Genomic DNA, 23,688 nt, shown 5'->3' on the forward strand with positions numbered 1-23,688 from the left:
CCTTTCATTCTGCTAAGGGCTCTTCACAGAACTACACAGCTGAGTAGCACTAAGTGAGTAAATGATCACCCAAACATCCAAAACCAAACAATTTTGAACAGAATTAAGCAGCTGTGCTCTATGGAGCAGTCACTTTCTACATACATGTCATACCATACTAGTTTCTACTGCTCTGTCCATGTATGCATACTATATATCATATAGGAAAATGTCATTTCTATGACACACCTCGCTATTCTGCCACATATAAACCAGTGCAGACCTGAATAGTATGCAAACACTGAAAAGCTTTTGCTACTCCTATTGATACAGTCAGACTTGTTTGCTAGGATAGGGCCAGCCCTTCACTGTAAAAGCAGAGGCACTAAGGATGTAGGTACTCTGTATAATACAACCATTCCACTTCAAAAAGCACAACAGGAGATGACAATCAATGTTCAGGGGGTCTGAAGTTCATATTACTCTTTTGCAGTACAAAGTAATGACAGTGCTGCTGAAGAAGTACAAATGCACTCACAATGGTAAGGCTCTCAAGACCTCCTTACCTTTACAGAAGCAGAAATCCTTAAAACAGACATAGAAGAGATTGGGTCAGTATGAACACCAGTGCTAACAGTGTTTTACACTGAGTTGTACTGGAGGCTTTCAAAGTCCATTTAACCTCAGGAAAAATCTCTTGCTGTTGCAGGTTTCAGTTGTTGGCAACAAGGCTCGTTCAATGAACGCTGAGAGGGCAAACCCATTTCTAGGGCAGTTATAAGAGGATTGACAGACATGGGAGATGATGTGCCATCACACGTCTTGAAAGGGTGCTGAAAATGCTTTTGTTCTGTACATGGCAAGATTAAATCATTTCTTGCCTGTCTACCCCCTGCTACTTCTCTTACATCCCAGTAATTGGGATAAATGATCTCCCATTTGACCCTCTTCAATGCCTGCGGCGCATAAACCCAGCCTGTAAGGTAACACAGGTGTTACACTAAATCCCCTGCTCAGCAAAGCACTTCAATGTGTATTTTGAGACCAGACTTCAAGGTATGTTTAAACAGAAACAGTTCTTAATGGCACTGGTGAGTTGTGGCCTGAACAGACTTTCACGGTCCTTGCTCAAGGAAACCATGAGTTAATGTAAACCTTTGGAGAGCAGAACTTCCTCCATGCCTCCCACCTGTAACACAGCTGTATGCCCAGGGCAGCCTGCCCCTGGACTCTTCACACTCAGGTATTGCTCCATGGGGCCCTCTGCTCAATCACATGCAAGTGTTCCTCCTGCCTGAGAAAGTTGGGGCTGTTCAGCCTGGAGAAGAGAAGGCTGCGTGGAGACCTCATAGCAGCTTCCAGTATCTGAAGGGGGCCTACAGGGATGCTGGGGAGGGACTATTCATTAGGGACTGTAGTGATAGGACAAGGGGTAATGGGTTGAAACTTAAACAGCAGAGGTTTAGATTGGATATAAGGAAGAAATTCTTTACTGTTAGGGTGCTGAGGTACTGGAATGGGTTGCCCAGGGAGGCTGTGAATGCTCCATCCCTGGCAGTGTTCAAGGCCAGGTTGGATGAAGCCTTGGGTGATATGGTTTAGTGTGAGGTGTCCCTGCCCGTGGCAGGGGGGCTGGAACTGGATGATCTTAAGGTCCTTTCCAACCCTAACTATTCTATGATTCTATGATTCTATGCTCAAGGTTCTTCAGGAGCATCATCTGGTGATGCCTACGAAGAACTAGCTTACACGGACATTGCCCACGGTGGAAGGAATGTTGACAGCCCTGATGCCAACCGCATGGCAAGAGGTACAGAGCACTGTGTAGGCACACATGGAAGCCGAAAATCCCAACCATAAATCCAGAACTAACTCTCAAAGCGAAAGTACTCTCCAGCAAACAATTTCTCTTTCAGAAGCAGGATACCTTGTGATGTACAAGCAAATAAAGTCTGACACAAAATGGAATTGACAACATTTATTTGTACATTGAAAATGCTACATTACTTTTTCTTAATATAAAGCAGAACAGCCCATTCTCTGAGAAATATCCACCTAGTTCAGGCCAGCTTGGATGAGGAAACCTATGCTTTTGAATCCTATATGATATATAGTATGCATACATGGACAGAGCAGTAGAAACTAGTACAGTATGACATGTATATAGAAAGGACAAGCATTTTGTATAGACCAGCAAAATCACCTTCACAGATGAGAGCTATCAGCACAAAAAGTCATTAAATGAAGTAAAAAGTCATCTTAGGTAAATGCTTTATGAATTTGAATGTAACATTGGCTGATGACAATACAGGAAAAACAAGACTATAAATGAAAGCTTAACTTCAAATGTAATGTAACGTCTATTACAGTGTTTCACGTGCAGGTTGAGGTTTTTACTACCATAAATAACTGTTTGGTGGATAAAGCCTGTAAGATTTGCTGGCAAAGATGCACGGCCAGGGCTATAAATATGTGGGAAAATCTAATAGTTCAAGTTTACTCCAAAGGTCATCTGGAGTAGAAATGTGTTCTCAGACAAATGACGCAGGAATTCTATCACTCTCTTCTTCACATGGGCTGGGATTGCAGGAAATAAGTGAGTCCTCACAAAATATAATGACAGGAAGAGAAAAATGCCTGTGCTGTGACTGAATCCAGCTCCTTCTAGCAAATTATGATGTGTTCTGTGACATAAATTCCAACCATTAACAACTTCCATAGGCACGAAGCCAGCAGAATAGCACTGTTAAGACTGGTTTCAGCTAACCCCTGGAATACTTTACTCCTGAAAAGGCTGCATTTTCTAGACAAAGGAGGTTTACATGCAGCTTGGCAAGAAGCTAATGTGAAAAGGGAGAGCTGAAACATAAAATCAGCTCACAACTGCAAAGCTTCAGTTTCTGAATGAAAGGGTTTCTACTGTTTCTTCATGTTTTCTCTATCTATTAGCCAGGAAACATACATAATCAGTATGTGAGTTACAGTGCACAGATGTCTTTAAGACTTGTTAATGTGGGATGCAATTCCTCTATCGTAAAGGGAAAACGCAAAGTCATTTACCTCATTTACATCCAGTACTTGAGCCACAAGGGAACATAGAAGAGTGGTTTTGCCAGAACCAAAGTTAAGGACAAACATATGCCAAGGAAGATACCAAAGACTTTTCCTTTTCCTTTGCTTGCAGGCAGACACAAGGTCCCAGGTGGTTCCCAGGATGGCTGTAAGAGATCCAGGTCACACTTGTATCCATAATGAATGGGAATAAACTCCAGTGCATGGGAGCACATGGATGCTAATTAGTATTGTTTCTTCTGCAATTGCATTTTAATTAAGCAATCTTTAACAGAAATCAGACTGAGAGCAGGTCCCCCCCAGGAGCCAGCATGCAAACAGCCTGTGGCTCTTAAGCTTCAATGGTAGGGAGTTTGAGTTCTCAGTCGTCGCTGAGAAACTGCAAGACAACCCCACATAACACAGCCCAAGAAAACCATTACAGTATTCCCATATGTGCATCAATTAAATAAAGCCATGTGCAGATACTATCACCTCCAGTGCCACTAGCCATTGAGTTATTTGTAACATTCTTGACAGCAAAAGGCAAGTTTCCCTTCTTCTTTTGTTGTATTCCACACATTTATCCTAGGCACTGAAACTTCAAGTCATTTAGCCAACATTTTCCTTGTATTAAATCCACCTAGAACCTTCAAAAGCCCACAGCAAAATAAACATGGATAAAATTAAGCCCCAGGGTACACACAGCATCACCTGCCCGGCCTGCTAGCTCAAAGGGGTGCTACCACTACTGTCACCCAAAGACTACACACACACATGGGGGATTTTGAGGGCACAGCTCCACCGAGTTATCTCAGCCCCCATCCATACATACTCACCCCAAATTCCATAAAACCCCTATTATTTAGTGTTGCACTGCTCGTGATGTTTCTTTTTTAGCTGGATTTGCAGGAAAACTATTCTTATTTCAAGCATACTGAAGTCTAACCTCAACATGACCAGGAAGGCTGAGGCTGAACCATGCACTGTTTCCAAGATGTTCAAGCTGCTCCTGAGCATGCTTTGAATTATGAGCAAGGTCATTCCCTGGGCCACTGTACTCCTAAACACTGGCAAATAAAGAAAACTAGAAACAACCTACAATTCCTGCATGGAATTGTGCATGGTTTGGACATGAAGAAGGAGCACACATGATTAAAACATTCAACTGTCAATATGAAGCCAAAATTCAGCCCTATTTCTGTTATTTATATTGGTATTTTTAACACATTACCATAACCCACCGTTGGATCCAGTCCAACATTTCCATGTGAAATCTTTGCAACTGCCCAGGTAACAGCCTTAAAGCTAATGGAGATCAAAGGCATTGCCACAAGTAACAGGGTAGTGTCTTCAGCACCAACCCATTCTTTGGAAGCCCTCACTTACCCATGTACAAGATACGCTGCCTAAGAAGGTTAAGGCTGTTTCAGCTAAGATGATAGAGAAATACTGAGCAAGATCTTATTAAGGCAACAACCTTGTTTTCATACAGCAGCATTATTTCTACCTTATACCCTCTCCAAAAGAATTAGTGGCACAATTTTGATTCTGAATCTCAGCTTTGTGGACTTCAAAACACTTTTCCTCTCCAGCCAGCAAGCTTACACTGAATGCTTCTGTTGTTATCTCTGATGGTTTAAAGTTGCTATGGGGCTATAAGGGTTTTGTCACCACTACTGCACTCTTTTCACTGCTGTGTCCACAGAATTAAAAGTAGGGACTATGAAACAGAGAGAAAAGTGAGACTTCCTTGCAGGGCATTTTCCCTCTGTTAGATACCACAGATCACAGCAATGGTACTGTGATCAAGAGCAAACACTGCTGGCAGGCACTAGGAACTCACCACCTACACCTGTGCTTAAGGCAGGAACACAGGTGGAAACATATGGGAAACTTTAAGCCTCTTTGGTGTTCTTTGCATTTTGGAGATCTTCAGTCTCTCCAAAGACCAAAACAAGGTTCATGACAAAGAATAAATAATACTAACAATGAGTAATACATTTTTAGAAAGTACCAAATGCAAAGAAATGAAGCAATGTAAACAAAACAGCATTATTGCTGTTCAGCTTTTTATGTCGCCAGAGATACAGTGGATGATGTCTTTTGTCCTTTGGGTGTGTATCCAGAACACTTCGCAAAGACAAACATCACAAAGATGTTTCACATCAGCCCACTCTTTCATCTGTGTCACAAGAGTGATGCTGCTGAGTGGTAATGGACTTAATCAGAACAGCAAAATCTCTTATTTTTCTGCTATTTAAAAATCATACTTTTATATGTATTAATTTTAGAAGTACACTTGAAAGCAATATGTATTTTGATGCATTAACCCCCTTTCTTATTGTCAGAAACCTGTTGGGGGTTTTGTTAATCAAGAGCTTTTCACATAAAAGACACTTCTGTCACATTAAAACTCAGTCCCAGTGTTAATTTTTATTAATTAAAGTAGAATCTTTATCCTTTGTTACTTCAGGACAATGGTATCAGTGGGATGGGACACAGTGGCACACATCTAATGGTGTAAGCTAGGAGATGAAGCTACAGTTTCACAGCCCAAATGAAACTGTGCTAAGGTTAGTCTGTATTTAGGAATACTATCAGTGACACCATAAATGGTATTTATACATTGCTAGATTGTTGATGAATTAAACCATGTAAAATTACAACAATGCAGCAGTTTTGTGTTCGCTTTCTGCTCTCTATAAGTAACAAACTTGACATATGCAGAATGACAGTGAGCCTCCGAAGGAAAAGTCTGCATTTGTATTCTGAGAACTCCAAGGCCCTTCACATGAGTTTTGTGATTTATTGCCATCATGGGAAGCATAAATTGCAGGAAGGCATGTGAGCTTCCCAGACTGTATTCCAGCATCAACCTATTTACAGAAAAAATCAAGGAGAATGACAATTATACGTGGGGCTGACAAAAAGCATCTTTTCCCACATTGGTGCTGCTAGAAACTGCCAATCACAGCATGTTTAAGTATTTCCTACCTTAATGCTGAGCTTCAGGGATGTGTACTATAGTTTCCTAAAAAAGAGGAAACCCACTGAGTTCTATGTATTTTTATCAGTGACCATTCCAATTTCTGTGTAGTCCCTTAATTTCCCTACAAAATTCAGCACAGCCAGTTAAAAACGTGGGTTAAAAAGAAGTGTATGTTGCAAACTGGCCTCTAGAAAGCTCTTGTCTACAAAGAGCCAGATCATCACAACCACTGCTACATACAGTCCCCCAAGCAGAACACATACGTGCCCAAAGCTCTGCTTCTCCACATTTCTCTGAGGCAAGCTACAGGATAGTTGGGGTGGTTTATGACAGTAAACCACACCTAGAATGACTTGCACCACAGTCACATAACATCAGGTATTGTGATACACTAGAGCATGGGAGTCTTCAGGCTGAGATCCACTGCTTACAAAAGACCTTGAAAGTGATGCTTCAGAAGCCAGCTGAGAGATCCCTCTCTCCCCATTACAGTTATGCTTGAGAAAGGAGAAATACATGTTTGAATATAAAGGGACAGGTTCCCCAAAACTTCAGGTTATCGGAAGACTCATCAATAACTGTGATAATGTTAATACTTGAGCTATCCCATCTGTCCTTCCCTTCAGAGGCCCCACAGAGATGATCAAGCAGAATCCTACCCCAGCTGTGATTTTGAGTTGAAGGAAAAACAGTTGCATCTAAACCATGGCTGCTAACTCTGGACATAGTACTTCAGGAAAGGATCTGCACAACAGTTGTGAACAATTAGGTATTTTGGCCACAAAAGCACCACTAAATGGGTTCACTTACAAGCACGATTATTTTGCTGGCAAACATTGATGAATGTGTTTGATATTTTAGTAGAGATATTCAATTTCTAATTAGATTAGATGTCTAACACCAAGTATTAGATTTAAGGAATCAACCACTTTAATGGCTGGATCATTCAGATACGAGACAACCATCTTCTAAAATAACTTTTAGATCCATTTTTCTCAGGCCAGAATCTGTAAAGCCCCAAAGCACTGTTGAATACCTGGATTAGGATGTAATACAACGCAGATGGGCCCCAAACAATGCATGCTTACAGAACGGTCAGTAAGATCTCACACAAATGACAGTAGGGATTTACAGCAGAAATTTACCTGGATCACTCATTTTCTTCACATAACTACCACTGCTATGTAATTTTGGGTGCTTTTTTGCATGGTTAGCATCAATGCTTTCTGAAACAGGTTTAAAATCAAACACTACTGTCGAAAATATCTTCCCTTAAATCAAATTGACCTATACATTTGATACGGTTGTGCTTTCCTGAAAAGCAAAAGACACAAAGGGTATATTTCCTTCCCCTGTTTAGATAACTTAGATGCCTCACTTTTAGGAGTGAGAGAGCTCAAGCACAGCTGTTGTCTTAGCATAGGACCTTTCTTGCAAGACCACAGCAGGACCTACATGCTACAGTCCACTCGACTAGCACATATGCTAAAGGTGGACGTAAACAACCACAGTGTAGACATTTGGATCCCAAGGTAGATCACACATCTCTTGAGTGTAAATCCACTCTTTAGGCTGCTCACCTCGTAGTGGAGACATCCTTCTGGAGAAGGCAGCACTGCAGACTCTTACTGAACTGGACAACACACATCCTTGGAGGCAAAACCTACAGGGTTGGACATAGAGTGGCATACATAATACATTCTTTCTGAATGAACAGGGGCTGCTGAGCTGCTTTGTTGCTGCAGAAGTGATGCTTCCAAGTCACAGCATCAACCCTTAGTGTTAATACATCTCAGGCCTTAAAAGCTTTGGAAGGACCTTACCCTAATTCCACTTCCAAAACAAAATCCGTGAAGTTTCTTGCATGAGGCAGGGTTTGTGCAGACATCTCCAGAGGACAAGAGGGAATGATGCTGACAAGAGCGCTGAGATAATGATGAATTCAACAAAGATGACTGTCCAGCCCATAATCTCCACAAAAGTACCATGCATCAATGACTAATAGCTCTCAGGCACATCATTCAAAAGCAGGTTTCAAAAGGAATATCTAGATCTAGCTAATAATTCAATAGTGATTTCACAAACCTCTGCCTGACTGATCAACCACTGCTCTTCCTACTAGCACCTGAGGACGTCCAGATTACACAAGGCTCACTAATGTTCTTAAAACAGGTATTTAAACATTCATTACCACTCGGGTGAGAGACCTCTCCTCAACTCTTTTCACTTCTGCTGGACCACGTGTGGTATTTAGGGACCATTACTACTCTTTTCTGACTTCCAGAAAGGCACCTTGAAGCAATGGAAGTACTTTGTGATATCTGCACTAAGATCTTTGTTTCTGCCTCATGCAGATGAGTAGTAACTACATATCCAGCACATGTGTATTGAGACTTCATGCTGGTCTGCTTCACACAACTAAAGAATTAACCTCGTGAATAAGCAAAGGGTTTGCTACTGACCCACTTCCTGAGGTGCCTGCATGAGGCTTCCTGCAGTCTTGTTCTATCAGCACCAGAACAAACCTCTCACAACACTTTTGTCCTCCCCTCTGTATTTTCCCATGCCAGGAAGCTCAAGCAAGTGTCTTGAAAGCCCATCAGCTGTGGACAAAGAGTGTGGGAAAGCTAAGGGCTACTCAATGGGTAGCAGCACCTCATGGCCCAAAGTCCTCGTGGTGTCGTTTTTGCCTTAAGACAAGTGAAAGACTGAACATCTCAGCTATCTTTCCCAGACCCTATCCAGGGAATTGCAGGAGTTGCAGGTAGCCACACTGGGGTTAACCCCTGTGTGTACACATGTAGATGCCTGATGTTAGACACCTAAATGCAGTTATCATCATCAGGAGTTACCAAATGGAGTCATCACCATCTGCAGCTGCTCTTCAATCTCTGCAGAGCAGACCTGAACAACAGCTTCAAAAGCATTTTAAAGGCAGTATTCTTTTCCTTTAACATCATCCAGACTATTACTGCTGTTCCATGTGGAGGTTCTTCTCAGGATCCCATTCTACAAGACATTAAAACAGAAATAAGCAAATACGACCTCAACTTTTCAAAACACCAGGAAAATTTGGGTTCAGAACTGAAAGTGTTTCTGACAAAATAAGCTCAAAGGTTTAGATAAACTAACTTATATGAATACAGTCAGGTTTTAGGTGACAGAATGACTGGCCATTGCAGGTGATGTAGGCTGTCCAGTGAAGACAATTAAAGTCCATTGGAGTTTGTACAGAAAAAGTGGCTAAGTGTTTTACATACAGACTACATGCAAGACATTCTTTACTGTGAGGGTGGTGAGGTACTGGAATGGGTTGCCCAGGGAGGTTGTGAATGCTCCATCCCTGGCAGTGTTCAAGGCCAGGCTGGATGAAGCCTTGGGTGATATGGTTTAGTGTGAGGTGTCCCTGCCCATTGCAGGGGGGTTGGAACTGGATGACCTTAAGGTCCTTTCCAACCCAAACTATTCTATGGTTCTGTGATTCTATGGAACTCCCAAAATTCAAGCAGCTCTTACTACTGAATTGAAACTGAAGATAAATATTAGCAAACTCAAAGCAGGGCAGGTTTTGATGTTTCATCCAGAGAAACAAATTCAAGATTGCTTCCCCTTCTACAAAGGCAGTTTGTAACATTACCTCTGTGGAAAACTAAACAACAACAACAACAGCAAAACCTTCTTGCCTATACCTGGGCCATCAGCATAGCACTCTATTTCCACAGGATTCAGTCTTACACATGGAATAAAATGATAAGGCTCTTCTTTAAACTTCAGCAGCTACTAAGATAAGAAAGGTGGGATGACAAGCACAGACAGCTTTCAGCTTGATCCCGACCTTAAAACATACAATACCTCACCTTGTCAAAATCAGATTGCATCCTTGAAAAATGAGACTTCCATAAATGGACAAACACCTTGGAAGAAGGCTTAATGTTAGTACTCATTTATCAACAACCAGCACTACCTTATTCATTGCAGAGATATATTGATACAGAAGTCCTGCTTTCAAAGGGAAGCATACCCACCAGACTGCACTCAAAATGTCTTGCCAAATTGCATCAGTCAAACCAACATGTCCATTCAAAGCTGTTCAAAGCTCTGTTCTGCTGACACACAGGGTACGCCACAAAGTGGCCACACACAGCTGTATAATATGCAGGGCTTATTAAACAAGCACACTAAAGCCAATAAGCACACTAAAAGCAAGCACACTAATGTGAATTAGGTAAATCTCTCTCTATATATAGTGAATAAGTACAATACGGCAAATCAGAGATATAGGTATATAAGTAAAGTACCACAGAAAGTCAGCAATGTATTAGATCAGTATTGTATAGAGAGAATAGAGATGAAGAAGAAATACATCACCAGTTACCACTGAATCAAGCCCACACTTCCAGCTGGGAAGCCCCACTGCAGCCAGTGCCGGGAGTCTCAGGTCATCGGGAAGATTCCTATGCCATGCATCCACCCATAGGTGAGGCACTTCTCATGGCCACAGGAGGGTCCTGCTTTTATACCCTTAGCAAAACAACTGGCTTTATGCCTGGTCTCTAATCGGTTACTCATGGGACAGTGCAGTTCCTCATGATCTCACTGTTGTCCATCCTCAGAGCATTGGCCAGGCACCCTTGTGTGGCCATGTATGAAGGTCATGAAACCACCTGCACACCTCTGTTTTCCTGCCTCTTTCCGACCAACACTCATGATGAACACAAACATAGACCCTGCCGAATACACTGTGGCAAACAACATCCTTTGTTATGGTTCTCAGTCATGAGAGGGAATCAACTCCCTCATCCATTACAAGTCCTTAAATAAAGGTCCAGGCAGTTAACCTCCTCTCTGTGCTCCCCGGCAGGTAAGCTCATACCCCCACATTCCTGTACTAGGGCTACCAGCTAGCTCCATTCCTAGCCACAACCCATTTCTTTTGTATCATCCAGTAACTCCAAGACCCAAAGCTAACCTGGTGGGTTTTATGAACAAAACACAGTGAAAAAACCAATTGAGCTAATCAAGTTACGGTATGGTGAGGTATAATGAAAAGATACATAAGGGAGATGGGATTTAATAGGAAGAAAGATTATACATATCATTAGGCAAAGATGGGGGATCAAGCAAACTGAAAGAACATCGGGAGAAGGTTTTCATTCGGGAATAATGAAAGGTTGGTTTGGTGACCTACTTATAGAATCATAGAATAGTTAGGGTTGGAAAGGACCTTAAGATCATCCAGTTCCAACTCCCCTGCCATGGGCAGGGACACCTCACACTAAACCATATCACCCAAGGCTTCATCCAGCCTGGCCTTGAACACTGCCAGGGATGGAGCATTCACAACTTCCTTAGGCAACCCATTCCAGTGCCTCACCCACCCTAACAGTAAAGAACTTCTTCCTTGTATCTAACCTGAACTTCCCCTGTTTAAGTTGTAACCCATCACCCCTTGTCCTATCACTACAGTCCCTAATGAATAGTCTCTTTCCAGCATCCCTATAGGCCCCCTTCAGATACTGGAAGGCTGCTATGAGGTCTCCACGCAGCTTCTCTTCTCCAGGCTGAACAGCCCCAACTTTCTCAGCCTGTCTCCACATGGGAGGTGCTCCAGCCCCTGATCATCCTCGTGGCCTCCTCTGGACTTGTTCTAACAGTTGGGTAGAGCCTTTCTCATGAAACTATAAGTACTAAAGAAGATAAACTTTCTTCCCCTGATGAGTGGGTTTGAAAACCCACTATCAGGGATTCCAGAGCAACAGATGACACATCTGTCCCTGAGTTTCTCAGTGTTCTCCTGTCCTGTAAGAACATCATGACAGTTTTGCAGCTATGCACTGTGTATTTTGTAACATAATCTGGAAGAACTTCTCAATTACAAGATTGTCTCCACTTCTTATGGAAAACTTTGTATTTTGAGTACAACGACAGTTTCACAGTAACTTCAAGTTTCTTCAAATTAAGATTCCTCAGGGCCACACAATAAAATGATCCCTCTAGCTTAACTAACCAGCTATTTCCAAATTAACAGAACAAAGTTCACCTGGGGATAAACTAATGGTTAATGGTCATGCGGATGCACCTATATAATCAAACTTCTCTTTCCCCACAGCACTTTGCATCAGAACTGTGTGCATTGTGCTGTTCCTAACACAAACAGCCTGGATGTTACCTCCTTGTTGAAAGGCTGGGAGGCAGCCACAGGGCCCCATGTGTGACTATGTACTCCTGTAATTGCACACCCTGTGTTCCAGCAATGCTACAGCAGTCGTGTCAAGTGCATTTGTATGGAGCCACGCAGAGATCATGGACTTTGCAGTCTGGGAAGAGGAGACCACTGTGTCCTGCCTCAACAGCAGCCATGGTGATGTGAAGATACACAGATGTATGTCAAAGCGATGCTGAGAGAGGTCACTCCAGGAGCACTGCTCCAAGTCCCAGCTCTGGCACAGTGATTTAAAACCAAACCTCTGGAAAGAAGCAGAATCCTGGCAATGCTCCAGGTACCTTTCCCAAGTACCTCCGAGCACCACATGGACTTCTTCCAGCAAAGCCACCGATCTTGTGTAATGCAGACAAAAGGCACAGAGGAGTCTGTGGTCCTGAACCAGGGCTCTAGTCAGAGCAAGCTTCCTTTCCCCATACAGGAGCCCAAACCAGAGCCTGGAGAACAGAAAGCTCTTTCATCCCTGCACGCACGCAGGCAGAGTGGAAGCGTCTAGCCAGTCCCAAGCAAGTCACTGTGGGACTGCAGTGGTTTCAAATAAAAACAGTGTAATGGAGGTATGTTTATGGAAACATCAAATACAGAAAAGAAAAGCAATGTAAAACATACTTTGCTTTTTATAAGGCATATTTAGCATTTTATAAGGTATACTTTCCCAAGCAGGAATGGAAAGTTGCAAAGACACTGAAAATACTCAGCCAGGCTCAGTGTTATTAAACCTTCATTCAGTTCAGTGACTCCAAAGAGCTGCTCACTGCACAGTGCATTCTGTGTGAGCCTGCAGGTAACAGAAGAATACCTTAAGACAAGTATGATGCTCTCTTTTGGCATGAGAACTGCAGGCTTTATCAGCACTGCAGATGCAAATCAGGTTTCCATTCCCACCCTGGCAGATTGTGCTCGTGAGTAATGTCACTGAATCATTTGCTGCCTTGTCCCTTGCCTTTCTGAATGAGCCTGCTGGCTTACATCAGATCAACATCTTCCATGCAGGAGGTGGGTGTGTGAAAGAGCAAAGGTGCAACCTCTTATCTCCTAGTCTGTGCCTAAAGCCCAGGTTAGCTCTTCCATGGCTTTGCCCTGGTTACCCTCAAAGTGTTCTCAGTTTTTCACCCTGGTTCTTCCTTACTGCAGTTTAAGCTGCATTACCTCTTACACGGTCCTACTTTCTCTACAGCAGGAGAACTGAAGCAGCCTTTTATAGGGTATTTGAAGATGTCTATTAGGTCTCTCCTTCAACCACCTCCAGGCTCAAGCTATTTGCAGGAGTCAACCCTGCAGCAAAGCTCTGAAGTTTCCTGTTTCTCACATAGAAATGAGGTTATCTCTAACAGACATTGCAAAGAAAATTGCACTGTGTTTTAGAAGGAAACCCCAGATTTTGCATGTTTTACCAGAACTCGAAATGCTTTTTCAGGGAAAACATCAGTGCTGTTCTTCCGCAGAGCCACGCACGAGAAAGCAGACAGCATCATTGTTTCATTCCAGCAATGAAAGCAATGCATAAATCTCCAGATTCAGGATTAAAGCTGAACGATACCGGTCTGCAGCAACTAAAAATGCAAAACGACATTAGGAAAGCCATAAATACTTCCCAGATGATAGAGTCACACTCGTATATTTTGTATCTGCAAGTGAAATGTGGTAGCTTCGGTCAACTCAAACTTTGCTCAGAATTATTTCATCACAGAATCATGTAATTTATTTACTTCTCCCTGAAGAATACAGCAGAGGCCACTATTTTCCAGTTTGTAAAGCACATTTAGTCTAATCTATTACATACATTTCTGAAGTGTCTATCACTTCAGCTTCTTGGCAGGCATCAGGTGATATTCACAAGTTAAAGAACAACATATTGCACTCCCCATCCCACATCTTAGTTTTTGTGGATCCCTAAATGTGAGCTACTGTGTTGGGCAATTGGGGAGAGGGAGGGGAAAATGGAGCAATTCCATGAGTACACTTCCATACTGTAATGGACCATTTTTTCCTTACTCTTTCCTCCCTGGCATGGCCAAGAGCCCCAGGATTTAAGCATTAACCCTAAGGGACCATCTGGGTGTATATCTGGTAATTCGCTCCCTGCCTTATTCCTGGGACCTCTCCGTGGGCTCCTTCCTGGGTTAGAGTTACGGCTCCTACTCTGACCCGTTTCCTACCGGGTGTATCTCCTTTCAATCGATCACTATCTCTTCCCACCGTCAGCGGCCAAGATTGGAAACGTGCTTAGAAGAGGTTCACACTGAATTCACAAATCCCGATATCCTGGACCATGTCTTATGGATCCAGGATGCTCAGTGCGTGTCTCAGTTACACCTATTGCCATGCACTCTGTCTCTTCACCGACCAGCTCCTTCCCAGGTGACTGGAATTATGGTGAGAGGAACACACCGGCCTTCCCACCCAACGCAATGATTCTTACAGTCCATTGTTCTCATCCCGGCCTTCATGCACAAGAATTATGGGTATTTTATAGAGCAGTTTTCCAGGAGCTTGAATTCCTTGGTTATTGCCTCTCTGTTCATGGATCTCTCCAGACTGTCCGAGACTACAGCTCCCAAGCCACAGTTTGTGGGGACAGCCCTCGGAAGAGCCATAGCCCCAAGCAGCCACACAGAGATCACCAATTTTGTCACACAAATTTCATCTTAGCCATGATCTAATCCAATTAATGTTATGTACAATTGATTACTATCGAGAGGCAATCAGCAAGCAGAGCTGGGTGTGCCTGGGAGTCTCTGCTCCAACAAGGATGCACACCGGGATCTTTGGGGTACAGTCTCTTATACTTCTCGGTCTTGGGTTTTAACCAATTCTGTTGTCTTCTTTACCCAAATGTCAACGTGGGCCCTTCCCTTTGTTCTTTGCTTGTTTGCTGGGGTCTTGCTCCGGTGAAGATATTGCTGAACTTTCTTGGTAATGGATTAACAGAGAAACACTGACAAGCTTAACCCTGGTCTTAACATCTTGTTCTACACCTTATAGGTTATTTGCCTGGTACCCAAGTTTGCAGCATCCTGTAACGAGATGTATCTCATGGTTATCTAACATTTATGTCCATTAGGTTATCTAACCTCCTTAAGCCAGCCAAACCTTAAACAAAACCACCCTTTGAAAAACAAAGCGATTGATTAGGAGAGATTATCCCCTTCGTTTCTCCTTCCCTTTCATCATTTGCATTGACAGGAGCAGTTACGGTAATCACGGTCACAAACAGGGGCTGGTTTCACACAAAGCACAAGGACCCCTAAGCTCCTGACACCAACTATTCCCGTCTATGTCACACGGGTACCCCACTAAAGGCCTCTCCCCTCCCAAAGCCCCCCCCCGAAGAGCCCGGCTCCCCCGTTAGTGCCCGTGCACACCCGTGCACCGGGGGTAGGGAGGCTGCGGCGATCGAGCAGCTCGGCCGCTCGGCAGAGCGCCCTGCTCGGCAGTGCGGTGCGCGACGGCCCTGCCTGGAAACCGGTTGTTGGTGATGGCGGCGATGGCGGAGCAGCAGTACCCGCGGAGCTCCATCGAAGATGACTTCAATTATGGCAGCAGCGTGGCTTCGGCCAGCGTTCACATCCGCATGGGTAGGGACGGGGATAAGGTGGACACTCCGTCCCCACACGGACCCGCGTTCTGCTGGGCTCGGGTTCTGCGCTGTGTGTGAACCTACCGAGCAATGGCTGCGAGGGGGGAGCCAGGGCCCTGCTGGGCCCAGGGTAACTGTCAGTGGTAGGGGTAGCATCAAGGAGATCCGTTTCCGGCTATGGATTCTGTCATTAAGCGTAGAGGGACACGTCTTATTATCAGAGGGATTAAACCAATACATAATCAACTTTGTTTTCATCACAGTGATGCGTTTTGAAGCCCAAACGTCATACGTGAGGTGCATACCTGCCAAAGTTGGTGTCTATTAGGGTAGTTTAAGCAGGATACTGACAGGGTTGAGTTTTATCTGTGAGGGGTTGAAATGCTGTCTGTTCCACTGAAGGGTTTGGGTGTTACAAGGTTATACTAGTGGTCATGAAGTACTGCTTTGCTGTGAATACACAGGTCTCAAGTGCTCTTGTATAAGGTGTCTAATCAGTGATTCTTGCTGGAATAGTTAGAGGGTTATTGGGTATATCTCGAATAAAAGCAGCTGTGTGCTGTGAATGTTTCATTGGAAATTACTGATAAACTGGAGGCCTTTTCCTATGAACATAAAGTTTTATCTTGTTTGGAAAATAACATGAAAGATCTCTTGCATTTAGCAGAATTGCTGATGCATTTAGTAATGTGAGGGAAAGGCCATGGTAGCTTGCAGGCTACTTCCAGGCTTGTTCAGTTTATTATAACAAAATAGGCCTCAGTCCCTCATGGCTTACAAGTGTGTTTAACTTCACCTGCTGCACACAGGGCATTCAGCCTCTCTTGGTGTGTGCTTTTAAACTGGTCTAGGCTGTGCTACTAACGATTGAATCCATTATCTCCATAAGCTTACTCTTCAGAGCATTTTACCCAATGGGTTTGGTCTCCTTCCATATGGGGAATATCTGGGAAACTCTTCAGAATTGTAGAACTAGGAAGCCTGTTAGCTTAATTCTGGGATTTTTAACTTCTATTTTCTAAGTACGTACCCATTCAGTACTATGCAAGTTACCAATTATGATAGATTACATTTAACATGGTGAAAGGGCAATAGATAGATACTACTGTACATGTTTTCCCAACTTCTATGGCAGTTTTTGCCTTCCAGAGAACTTGCTAGTTAATCTTTCCTCATTTACGTCCATTAGATATCACTGATGTGATGGAGATTTTATACTGTTATCAGTTTATTAGTGAGATTAGGTATATGTAGGGTTTTAAAGAGGCTGAAATAAGTTCCTTGCAAATGAAATACCTTCTTGCCATCTAGCTCTGTGCATTTTCACTGAACAGTTTCTAATGATTCTTTACCAAATAGAAAACTTTTAGCTGATTTACTCTTGGAACTTTGTAAATCAAAAATGATTTCATTTTTATCTTCCTTATTCTAGCTTTTCTGCGGAAAGTCTACAGCATCCTTTCCATTCAAGTTCTTCTGACCACAGTAACATCAGCAATTTTTCTGTACTGTACTGGAGTGCAGGCATTTGTTCATGAAAGGTAAGTAGTAGAATGAAATGGAGCTGTTTATCTGGTGTTAAGTGTAGTTTATGCAGTTTGGTGCTCTGGAACACTTCAATATTACTAATCATTTTTTATACCCTGTGTTTTGAGTCCGTGATAGAAATTTTGTAAGCTGATTAGGAAGTAACTTTTCTTCTCTGATGTCTCCCCCTTTGGTTTATTATTAGGATTTCTATTATTAAAGTTTATATCAATCAATATTTCATTAATAGTGCTTGGTATAATAATTATGCTATTAAAACCTATATATGAATTGGAGAACATCTCAGTTATTGACATTTCTTGGTTTATGGTCTAAGTGTCTACTTTTACTTTTCATCTGTTTGGAATGCTGTTATTTAGGTGCCTGTTTCAGAAACCTGAATCATGTCTTTTTTTTCCCCTTCCCCCATCTTCTTTTGGGTTTTGGTTGTTGTTGGTTTTTGATTTCTGGAAAACTGGTCTGCTAGAATTCCCATGGGCTTACTTCTTTCTGCCTGTCAGATTTTCATGGGGAAAAAAACCAGTCTCAAACCCCAAACTGTGGTGGATGGGCAGGGGTAAAGAACAACTTGGTGGAGAGCACTGAGTCCAGTTTCTGGTTTTCCCCAAGTGTACTTTCAGACTTTGCTTTCATTTCAAAGCCCAGATGGAAAAGGAATATCAAATGCTGTGTAAATGTTTCTGTATAATCGGTACTGTATGCAACAGAGGTTGTAAAACTACAGTTTTCTACTGAAATCTGATTATTTCAAATCATCCTGCTCGCTTAGAAGTGTTGCAGTTTTGTGATTGGTTTTAGTGCCATTTTGTTTGGAGGGCTGCTTGGGTGATATAATTCTAGGGATACTTACTGCTCAGTGCTAATTTCTTTTGGTGCAGTTAGTGCCCACATTTGTTGCGCTCAGGTGCTTACTAAAGCCAGTTCCCTGAATGTGGCATTCTTAATAGGTTAAAATAATACATGTTCTTTAATACTGTCAGTTTAGTACAGGTGGATTTTCTTCTTCATGGGGGTTCATTTCCAGGTGATGAACTCCTGTGCAATCTTCAGTATGAAAAAAATGTCTTGTGATTGTACTATTTCTAACTGATTATAGTGGTGTATATTCTATCAGTTTTATTGTAAAACTTGCTTTACATTTCCTTTAGCTATATGGTGCAGTACTTATCTAGGTGATCACTTAAAAATTACTTTTATATAAACTGGTTTTTAATCTTCCAGATGCTTCTTTCAAATTTTGATGACTTTTTTGTATGGAACTTTACAGGCCTGCCTTGCTTTTGGTATCTGGTTTGGGATCTTTGGCTGTAGTAGTGGCACTGACCCTCTACAGACACCAGCATCCTGTTAATTTATACCTGCTTTTTGGATTTGTAAGTATTTATATGAATTCAATTTTAATAGTCCCTAGGATATCTTTCATTGTGATGAACTCCTTGAAGCAAACTAGTGGTGGGTAGTTGGTTTTTCTTGTATTCCTCAAAAGATGCCCTATAAACTTCCAAAAGCCTGAGTTACTTCTTGCAGATCCTGTTCACAGCTTGTTTCTAGAGAGCCTCTATGTTGGGTTTACTTCCAGTGTTAAGTTAGTGATTTTTGTTCTATTAAATTGGTAGGTAGGAAAGGAGGAGGCATTTCTGTTACCTTACTTGTTTATCAGACAGCCTCCAGCAAAGATCCAAATACAACCAGCCACACGTGTTTATTTCTTTAGTTGCTGGCTTTTTGATGCTGAATTCTGGGCATGTTTTGAACACAAGAAGGTCACTCAGAGCTGTCCTCAAATTCCAGTCTCCTGCCTGATGTTGCAGGTTTCTAGATACGGGCTGAATGTTGATCTTGGATATTTTGGCTTATGTAGCAAATCAGTCTTCTGGAAAGAAGTCACAGTAGCATAATTAGAATTTGATGCTTTAGGAGTTGCCTGAATTACATTTGTGATGCAGCAGGGTTTGCTGTGTAAGTAAATAAGACTGTTTAAATGGTACCACACTTGTATGCTTCCTGAGTTTTGAACTCCTGCAGGAGAGTAAAACATTTAAAAACTTCCAACAAGTTTCCAGCTGTAACAGGGAGTGATGTAATAGTTTGGCCAAATGTGATGTGGGAGTTTGTGGTATAACAGTGTAAGTATTACACTGTGTAGGAATGGTAGGAGTCAAACCCGTGATAAATCAATCTAAACAGAATATGGGTTAAATATTGTGTTATTTCTGGGCTCTTGGTTTGCAACAGAGAGACTTTTCTCACATTTTATTGTAATGAAACTTAATTTGAAATGATCTTTTAGAAATACTCAGGGCCCATCCTGGCCTGCAGCCCAGACATCAATATGTGTGGTTTTAAAGTTAGCTGTTTCAAAACAAGGCCAAGTGGGAAAAGGAAGCTGATGCAGACAGCTGTCTAACAAGACATTGAGTGTATTAATTTTATAGCCCCTTGAATAGTGTGTAAGAAGTGTGATAAGAATGCTGTATGCTTTGAGTGGAAAATCTTAACAGCATTTTTGTGTAGGGGCTGTCTCTCATTCATTTTCAGTTTATGTTGTGTTCTTTTTATGTAACACAACAACTTCTGGCACAGTTGGACACAATGATTGCCATTTTCTTGTTGAAAACTAGACGTGTTTTCATATAGAGATTTAGCAAGAGAGCTAATGTAATGCATGCTGGGATTATGTAGCAGAAGGGACTCATGGTGCTTGAAGTCTCCATGTAAGTGTTTTGTGGTCTGTTTTGTGGTTTGTTTTCTTCTTAATCCTTGTAATTTTTTGTTTTTACTTTCTGTAGACCCTGCTGGAAGCACTGACAGTTGCTATTGCAGGTAAATGGTAGCCATCCTATTGTCTGATTCCATAAAGAAACTGGAAAAGGAATCCAGTATGCTGTACTAATTGTCATCTGAGATTTCCTAGATGTGACTAAAATGATAATGCTTCGACTATTCGTTTGAAAATGTAATGACAGTGATAGGAGTTTAGCAACAAACAGGGAATCAAGGGAGGAAGCTAGATTTCGATCCAGAACTGAAACTGTACAAACCTGAAGTCAGAAATGAGCTGTGTCGTCTGTTCTTTCTGTAGAGGCAGTCATCTGTGCTTTCCTGTAAAGCAGCTCTCTGAGCAGAGCTGATCGGCAAGTGAAATGTCCCTATTTTCTCCCAGTTTCCTCCAGAGTTTGGAGGGTTCTGTACTTTGTTGTCAGGGTTGAGATGGGGCAGTGTGCAGGCAAGTCATCACCTTCCGCTATAGCTTCTAGCATAAAATGAAACCTCTTTGTTGTGGCTTGTGATCTCCGGAGCTAAAAAAAGTAATTGTTTGGGGAAAGATGGATGAATTAAGGAGGGAAGAAAAAAGTTCCACTCATTTGTGTTATCTTTCCCTTCTAAGCAAAGCTTTATGAACCTTTGCATAGGACTGATTGTTTTTCCCCTTGTTCAGTATCATGAAAAATTCAGATAGCTTTTCCCTGAACATCTCTCACATCTATGCTTAAAATGCTTTTTCTTTCTTTTTTTGTGATGAGGGAAGAACTGTTATTGCCATTTAAGAAGCTATAGCTATAAGCTGTCCAGCTTTGCTAGTGCGAGGTCTATGATCATGATTTTGAAGTGCAAAGACAAATTCAGGCAGAATTTACAATTGAACAAAAATTGAACAAATTTTGACAAATTGAACAAAAATTGAACAGAATTGAACAAAAAAGTTCACAGTTAAGAATTTTTTTCCTGTCTGTGAAAGTTTAAACTTCTGTTTCCTCAAAAGATAACTTCACAAGTATGTAGTGTAGTGTTCTTGAAATGACAGTTTACTTTTTCTGTTTATAGTGAGTTTCTATGATGTCTCCATCGTCTTGCAAGCCTTTATTCTTACTGCTGCTGTATTTCTTGGCCTGACTGCGTATACCTTGCAGTCAAAGAGAGACTTCAGCAGATTCGGAGCAGGGTATGGTGTCATATTGATGATTTTTCTTGTTTTGTTAAGATGATTTTCCCTTTTTCAAAGCAAGCTTTGCAGATATAATAAGAAATGCAGGTCAATAGAACCTGCTTCAAGAGGGTGAGGGTGTTAACTCCGTAAGTGATTAATTTTATGTGGTTCTTGGGAAGAAATGATGATTATGAATCTTAAAACTATAATATTAGACTAGAAAACTAGTTTATCTGGGTTTTTCACTGAGACAGAAGGCAGCTGCTCCACATGTTTTTTAAAAAGTAGAACATAGCTTTATAAAACTGAGCTTTACTGCTCATCCCAATGAAAACCTGGCACCTAAGAATTATGGGCAGTTACTTACCAAATATAATGTGAAGAGGTCTTAGAAGAAGGGAAAAGACTGTAAGTAAAGTTTAAAAGGAAACGTATTGTTGCTCACAGTTGAATGTGGTTTTTTTTCAGCCTCTTCACTTGTTTGTGGATTTTAATCTTGTCGGGTTTCTTGAGGGTAAGATACTTTTTCAAGGTTAAAAAATACTCTTTAACATAAAACTTTTATTCTAGTGTAACAAAAAGGTTTTAGAGAGTGCAATATAGCTTAATGAATTAAAATCCCCAACCAGATCCATTATAGATCATGCTGGTGATCTTTTAACCATTCGTTTCTAGTTCAGATTTTTGTTGGATGCTGTTCTTAATGTAAAAGTGGTATTGGCATCAACTGACAAAATGTATCAGTTGAGATCCACCACTTGATTGAGACAATGGAAAAGAGATTGGGGGTTTAATTGTGTTTTGTTCTTCTATTTTTTCTGCTCTTAATACTCTGGAGACCAGAGCTTCCTCTGTTTCGAGTGGAGACATTTTTACTCAGTTAAACAGATTGTGGGGCTGAGGACTATATGAAATAAGAACACTGAAATGTCATCATAATACTGTATTTACGTGTCCATAACAGTAAAAAAGAAAGTGTGCATCCTTGTTTTAAGTGTGACATAATCAATATGCAGGGATTTTGATATTGAAATGACATTTACAATTATTTTTCATGTTTCATCTGCCTCCAGCTGTTTTTCTATAGTGAGACAATAGAGGTGGTGTTTGCTGCTGCTGGAGCTCTTCTATTCTGTGGATTTATTATTTATGACACTCATTTGCTGATGCACAAATTATCCCCTGAAGAGTACATACTGGCTGCGATCAATCTCTACTTGGACATCATCAATCTGTTCCTGCACCTACTACGCTTCCTGGAGGCATTTAATAAAAAATAGTCAAAAGTGACATGGTTTGACCATCCTGTATGAATAGTTAAGTGGATGATCTGCAGACTGTGTCCTTCTGTCTTCTAGAGACTGCACCCTTTTCCATTCCATGAATATTTCTCTCTCCTTAGGAAAAGAAGAAAAAGCTTTTTAATGTAGCTCTTCTTTGGGTTATGTATGTTATGTAGTTACCATGCTGTCGTTGTTTCAGTCACTTTTTTAATCACTTCGTTTGCACTTGATAAAATTCATGATTAAAAATCTGCCACCTTCTGTTTGCTCCAGAAGAAGGCCTTGTCTGCTATTCTGTAGCTGCTAGAAATGTTTCTGATGGTGTTACAAGTATGTGTACCATGTCAGGGTAGCCTGAGCTTATCATCATGCAGTGTTTTAGTAAGCTAAATTATTCTTTTTCCTAGTTTTTGTTTAGTAAAATGGAATGCTCTCTGTAACAGAGACACTCTGTTCTTGTTCAGGGCTGTCAGGTCATTCTGGAAGCTCAGAGGGTTTTAAAACAAAGGGAATGTTCTTCATTTAAGTGTTATTTATTGCCCAATTTTAGTGTTCTGGAAAACCATTTGGAGATGGATTCTGGCATTTATCAATTTATGTAGATGAAGGTTAATTGCCTATCAATAAAAATCAGAACAACTTCAGTCTGTTGTTGCAGTTGAGGCTGGAGAGCTTCAGAGTGCTGAAAAGGACAGAGCACAACGACCCTGTACTGGACAGGCAAGGGTGTGCTGGCTGGGAAATGGTGCTGTGACAGGGGCTGCTTTCCAACCTGTTGAGCTCCTGGAATGGTAGGCAGGATACAAACAGGCTTTTTTACTTCACAGTATTGAAGTCCAGGTATTGCTCCTGCTTGCCTGTCCTGTCAGGTTGACAAAAAGACAATGCAGGGCTTGGTAAACATCATGTGTCCTGCCACAGGAAGTGACTATGGATGCTTTCCATGCTGGAATCATGGAACCAGAGAATCAACCAGGTTGGAAAAGACCTTTTAAGATCATCAAGTCCAGCTGTTACCTTGGGACTGCCCAGTCCACCACTAACCCATGTCACTAAGGGCCACATCTGCGCGGTGTTTGAACACTTCCAGGGATGGTGATTCCA

General features: G+C 41.7%; 1 protein-coding gene across 1 annotated transcript; it reads left to right on the forward strand.

The window, feature by feature from the left end:
• The first annotated feature begins 15,698 nt into the window (after positions 1-15,698).
• On the forward strand, positions 15,699-23,228 carry TMBIM4 (transmembrane BAX inhibitor motif containing 4). The gene is made up of 7 exons (XM_005141794.3): positions 15,699-15,823; positions 17,258-17,366; positions 18,641-18,746; positions 20,163-20,196; positions 21,199-21,316; positions 21,770-21,815; positions 22,375-23,228. Exons 1-7 carry the CDS (start codon positions 15,724-15,726, stop codon positions 22,579-22,581), a joined length of 720 nt encoding a protein of 239 aa, XP_005141851.3. The 5' UTR covers positions 15,699-15,723; the 3' UTR covers positions 22,582-23,228.
• Positions 23,229-23,688: the final 460 nt, after the last annotated feature.

The sequence above is a fragment of the Melopsittacus undulatus genome, chromosome 5 (genome assembly GCF_012275295.1).
Source record: "Melopsittacus undulatus isolate bMelUnd1 chromosome 5, bMelUnd1.mat.Z, whole genome shotgun sequence".
Classification (NCBI taxonomy): Eukaryota; Metazoa; Chordata; class Aves; order Psittaciformes; family Psittaculidae; genus Melopsittacus; species Melopsittacus undulatus.

What these genes read in the sequence shown, in the direction of transcription:
- TMBIM4 (XM_005141794.3), top strand. Translation starts at nt 15,724, where the DNA reads ATGGCGGCGATGGCGGAGCAGCAGTACCCGCGGAGCTCCATCGAAGAT. An exon ending in CAGGCATTTGTTCATGAAAG is followed by an intron (nt 17,367 to 18,640) that starts GTAAGTAGTAGA and finishes GGAACTTTACAG; the next exon opens with GCCTGCCTTGCTTTTGGTAT. An exon ending in TTCAGCAGATTCGGAGCAGG is followed by an intron (nt 21,317 to 21,769) that starts GTATGGTGTCAT and finishes GTTTTTTTTCAG; the next exon opens with CCTCTTCACTTGTTTGTGGA.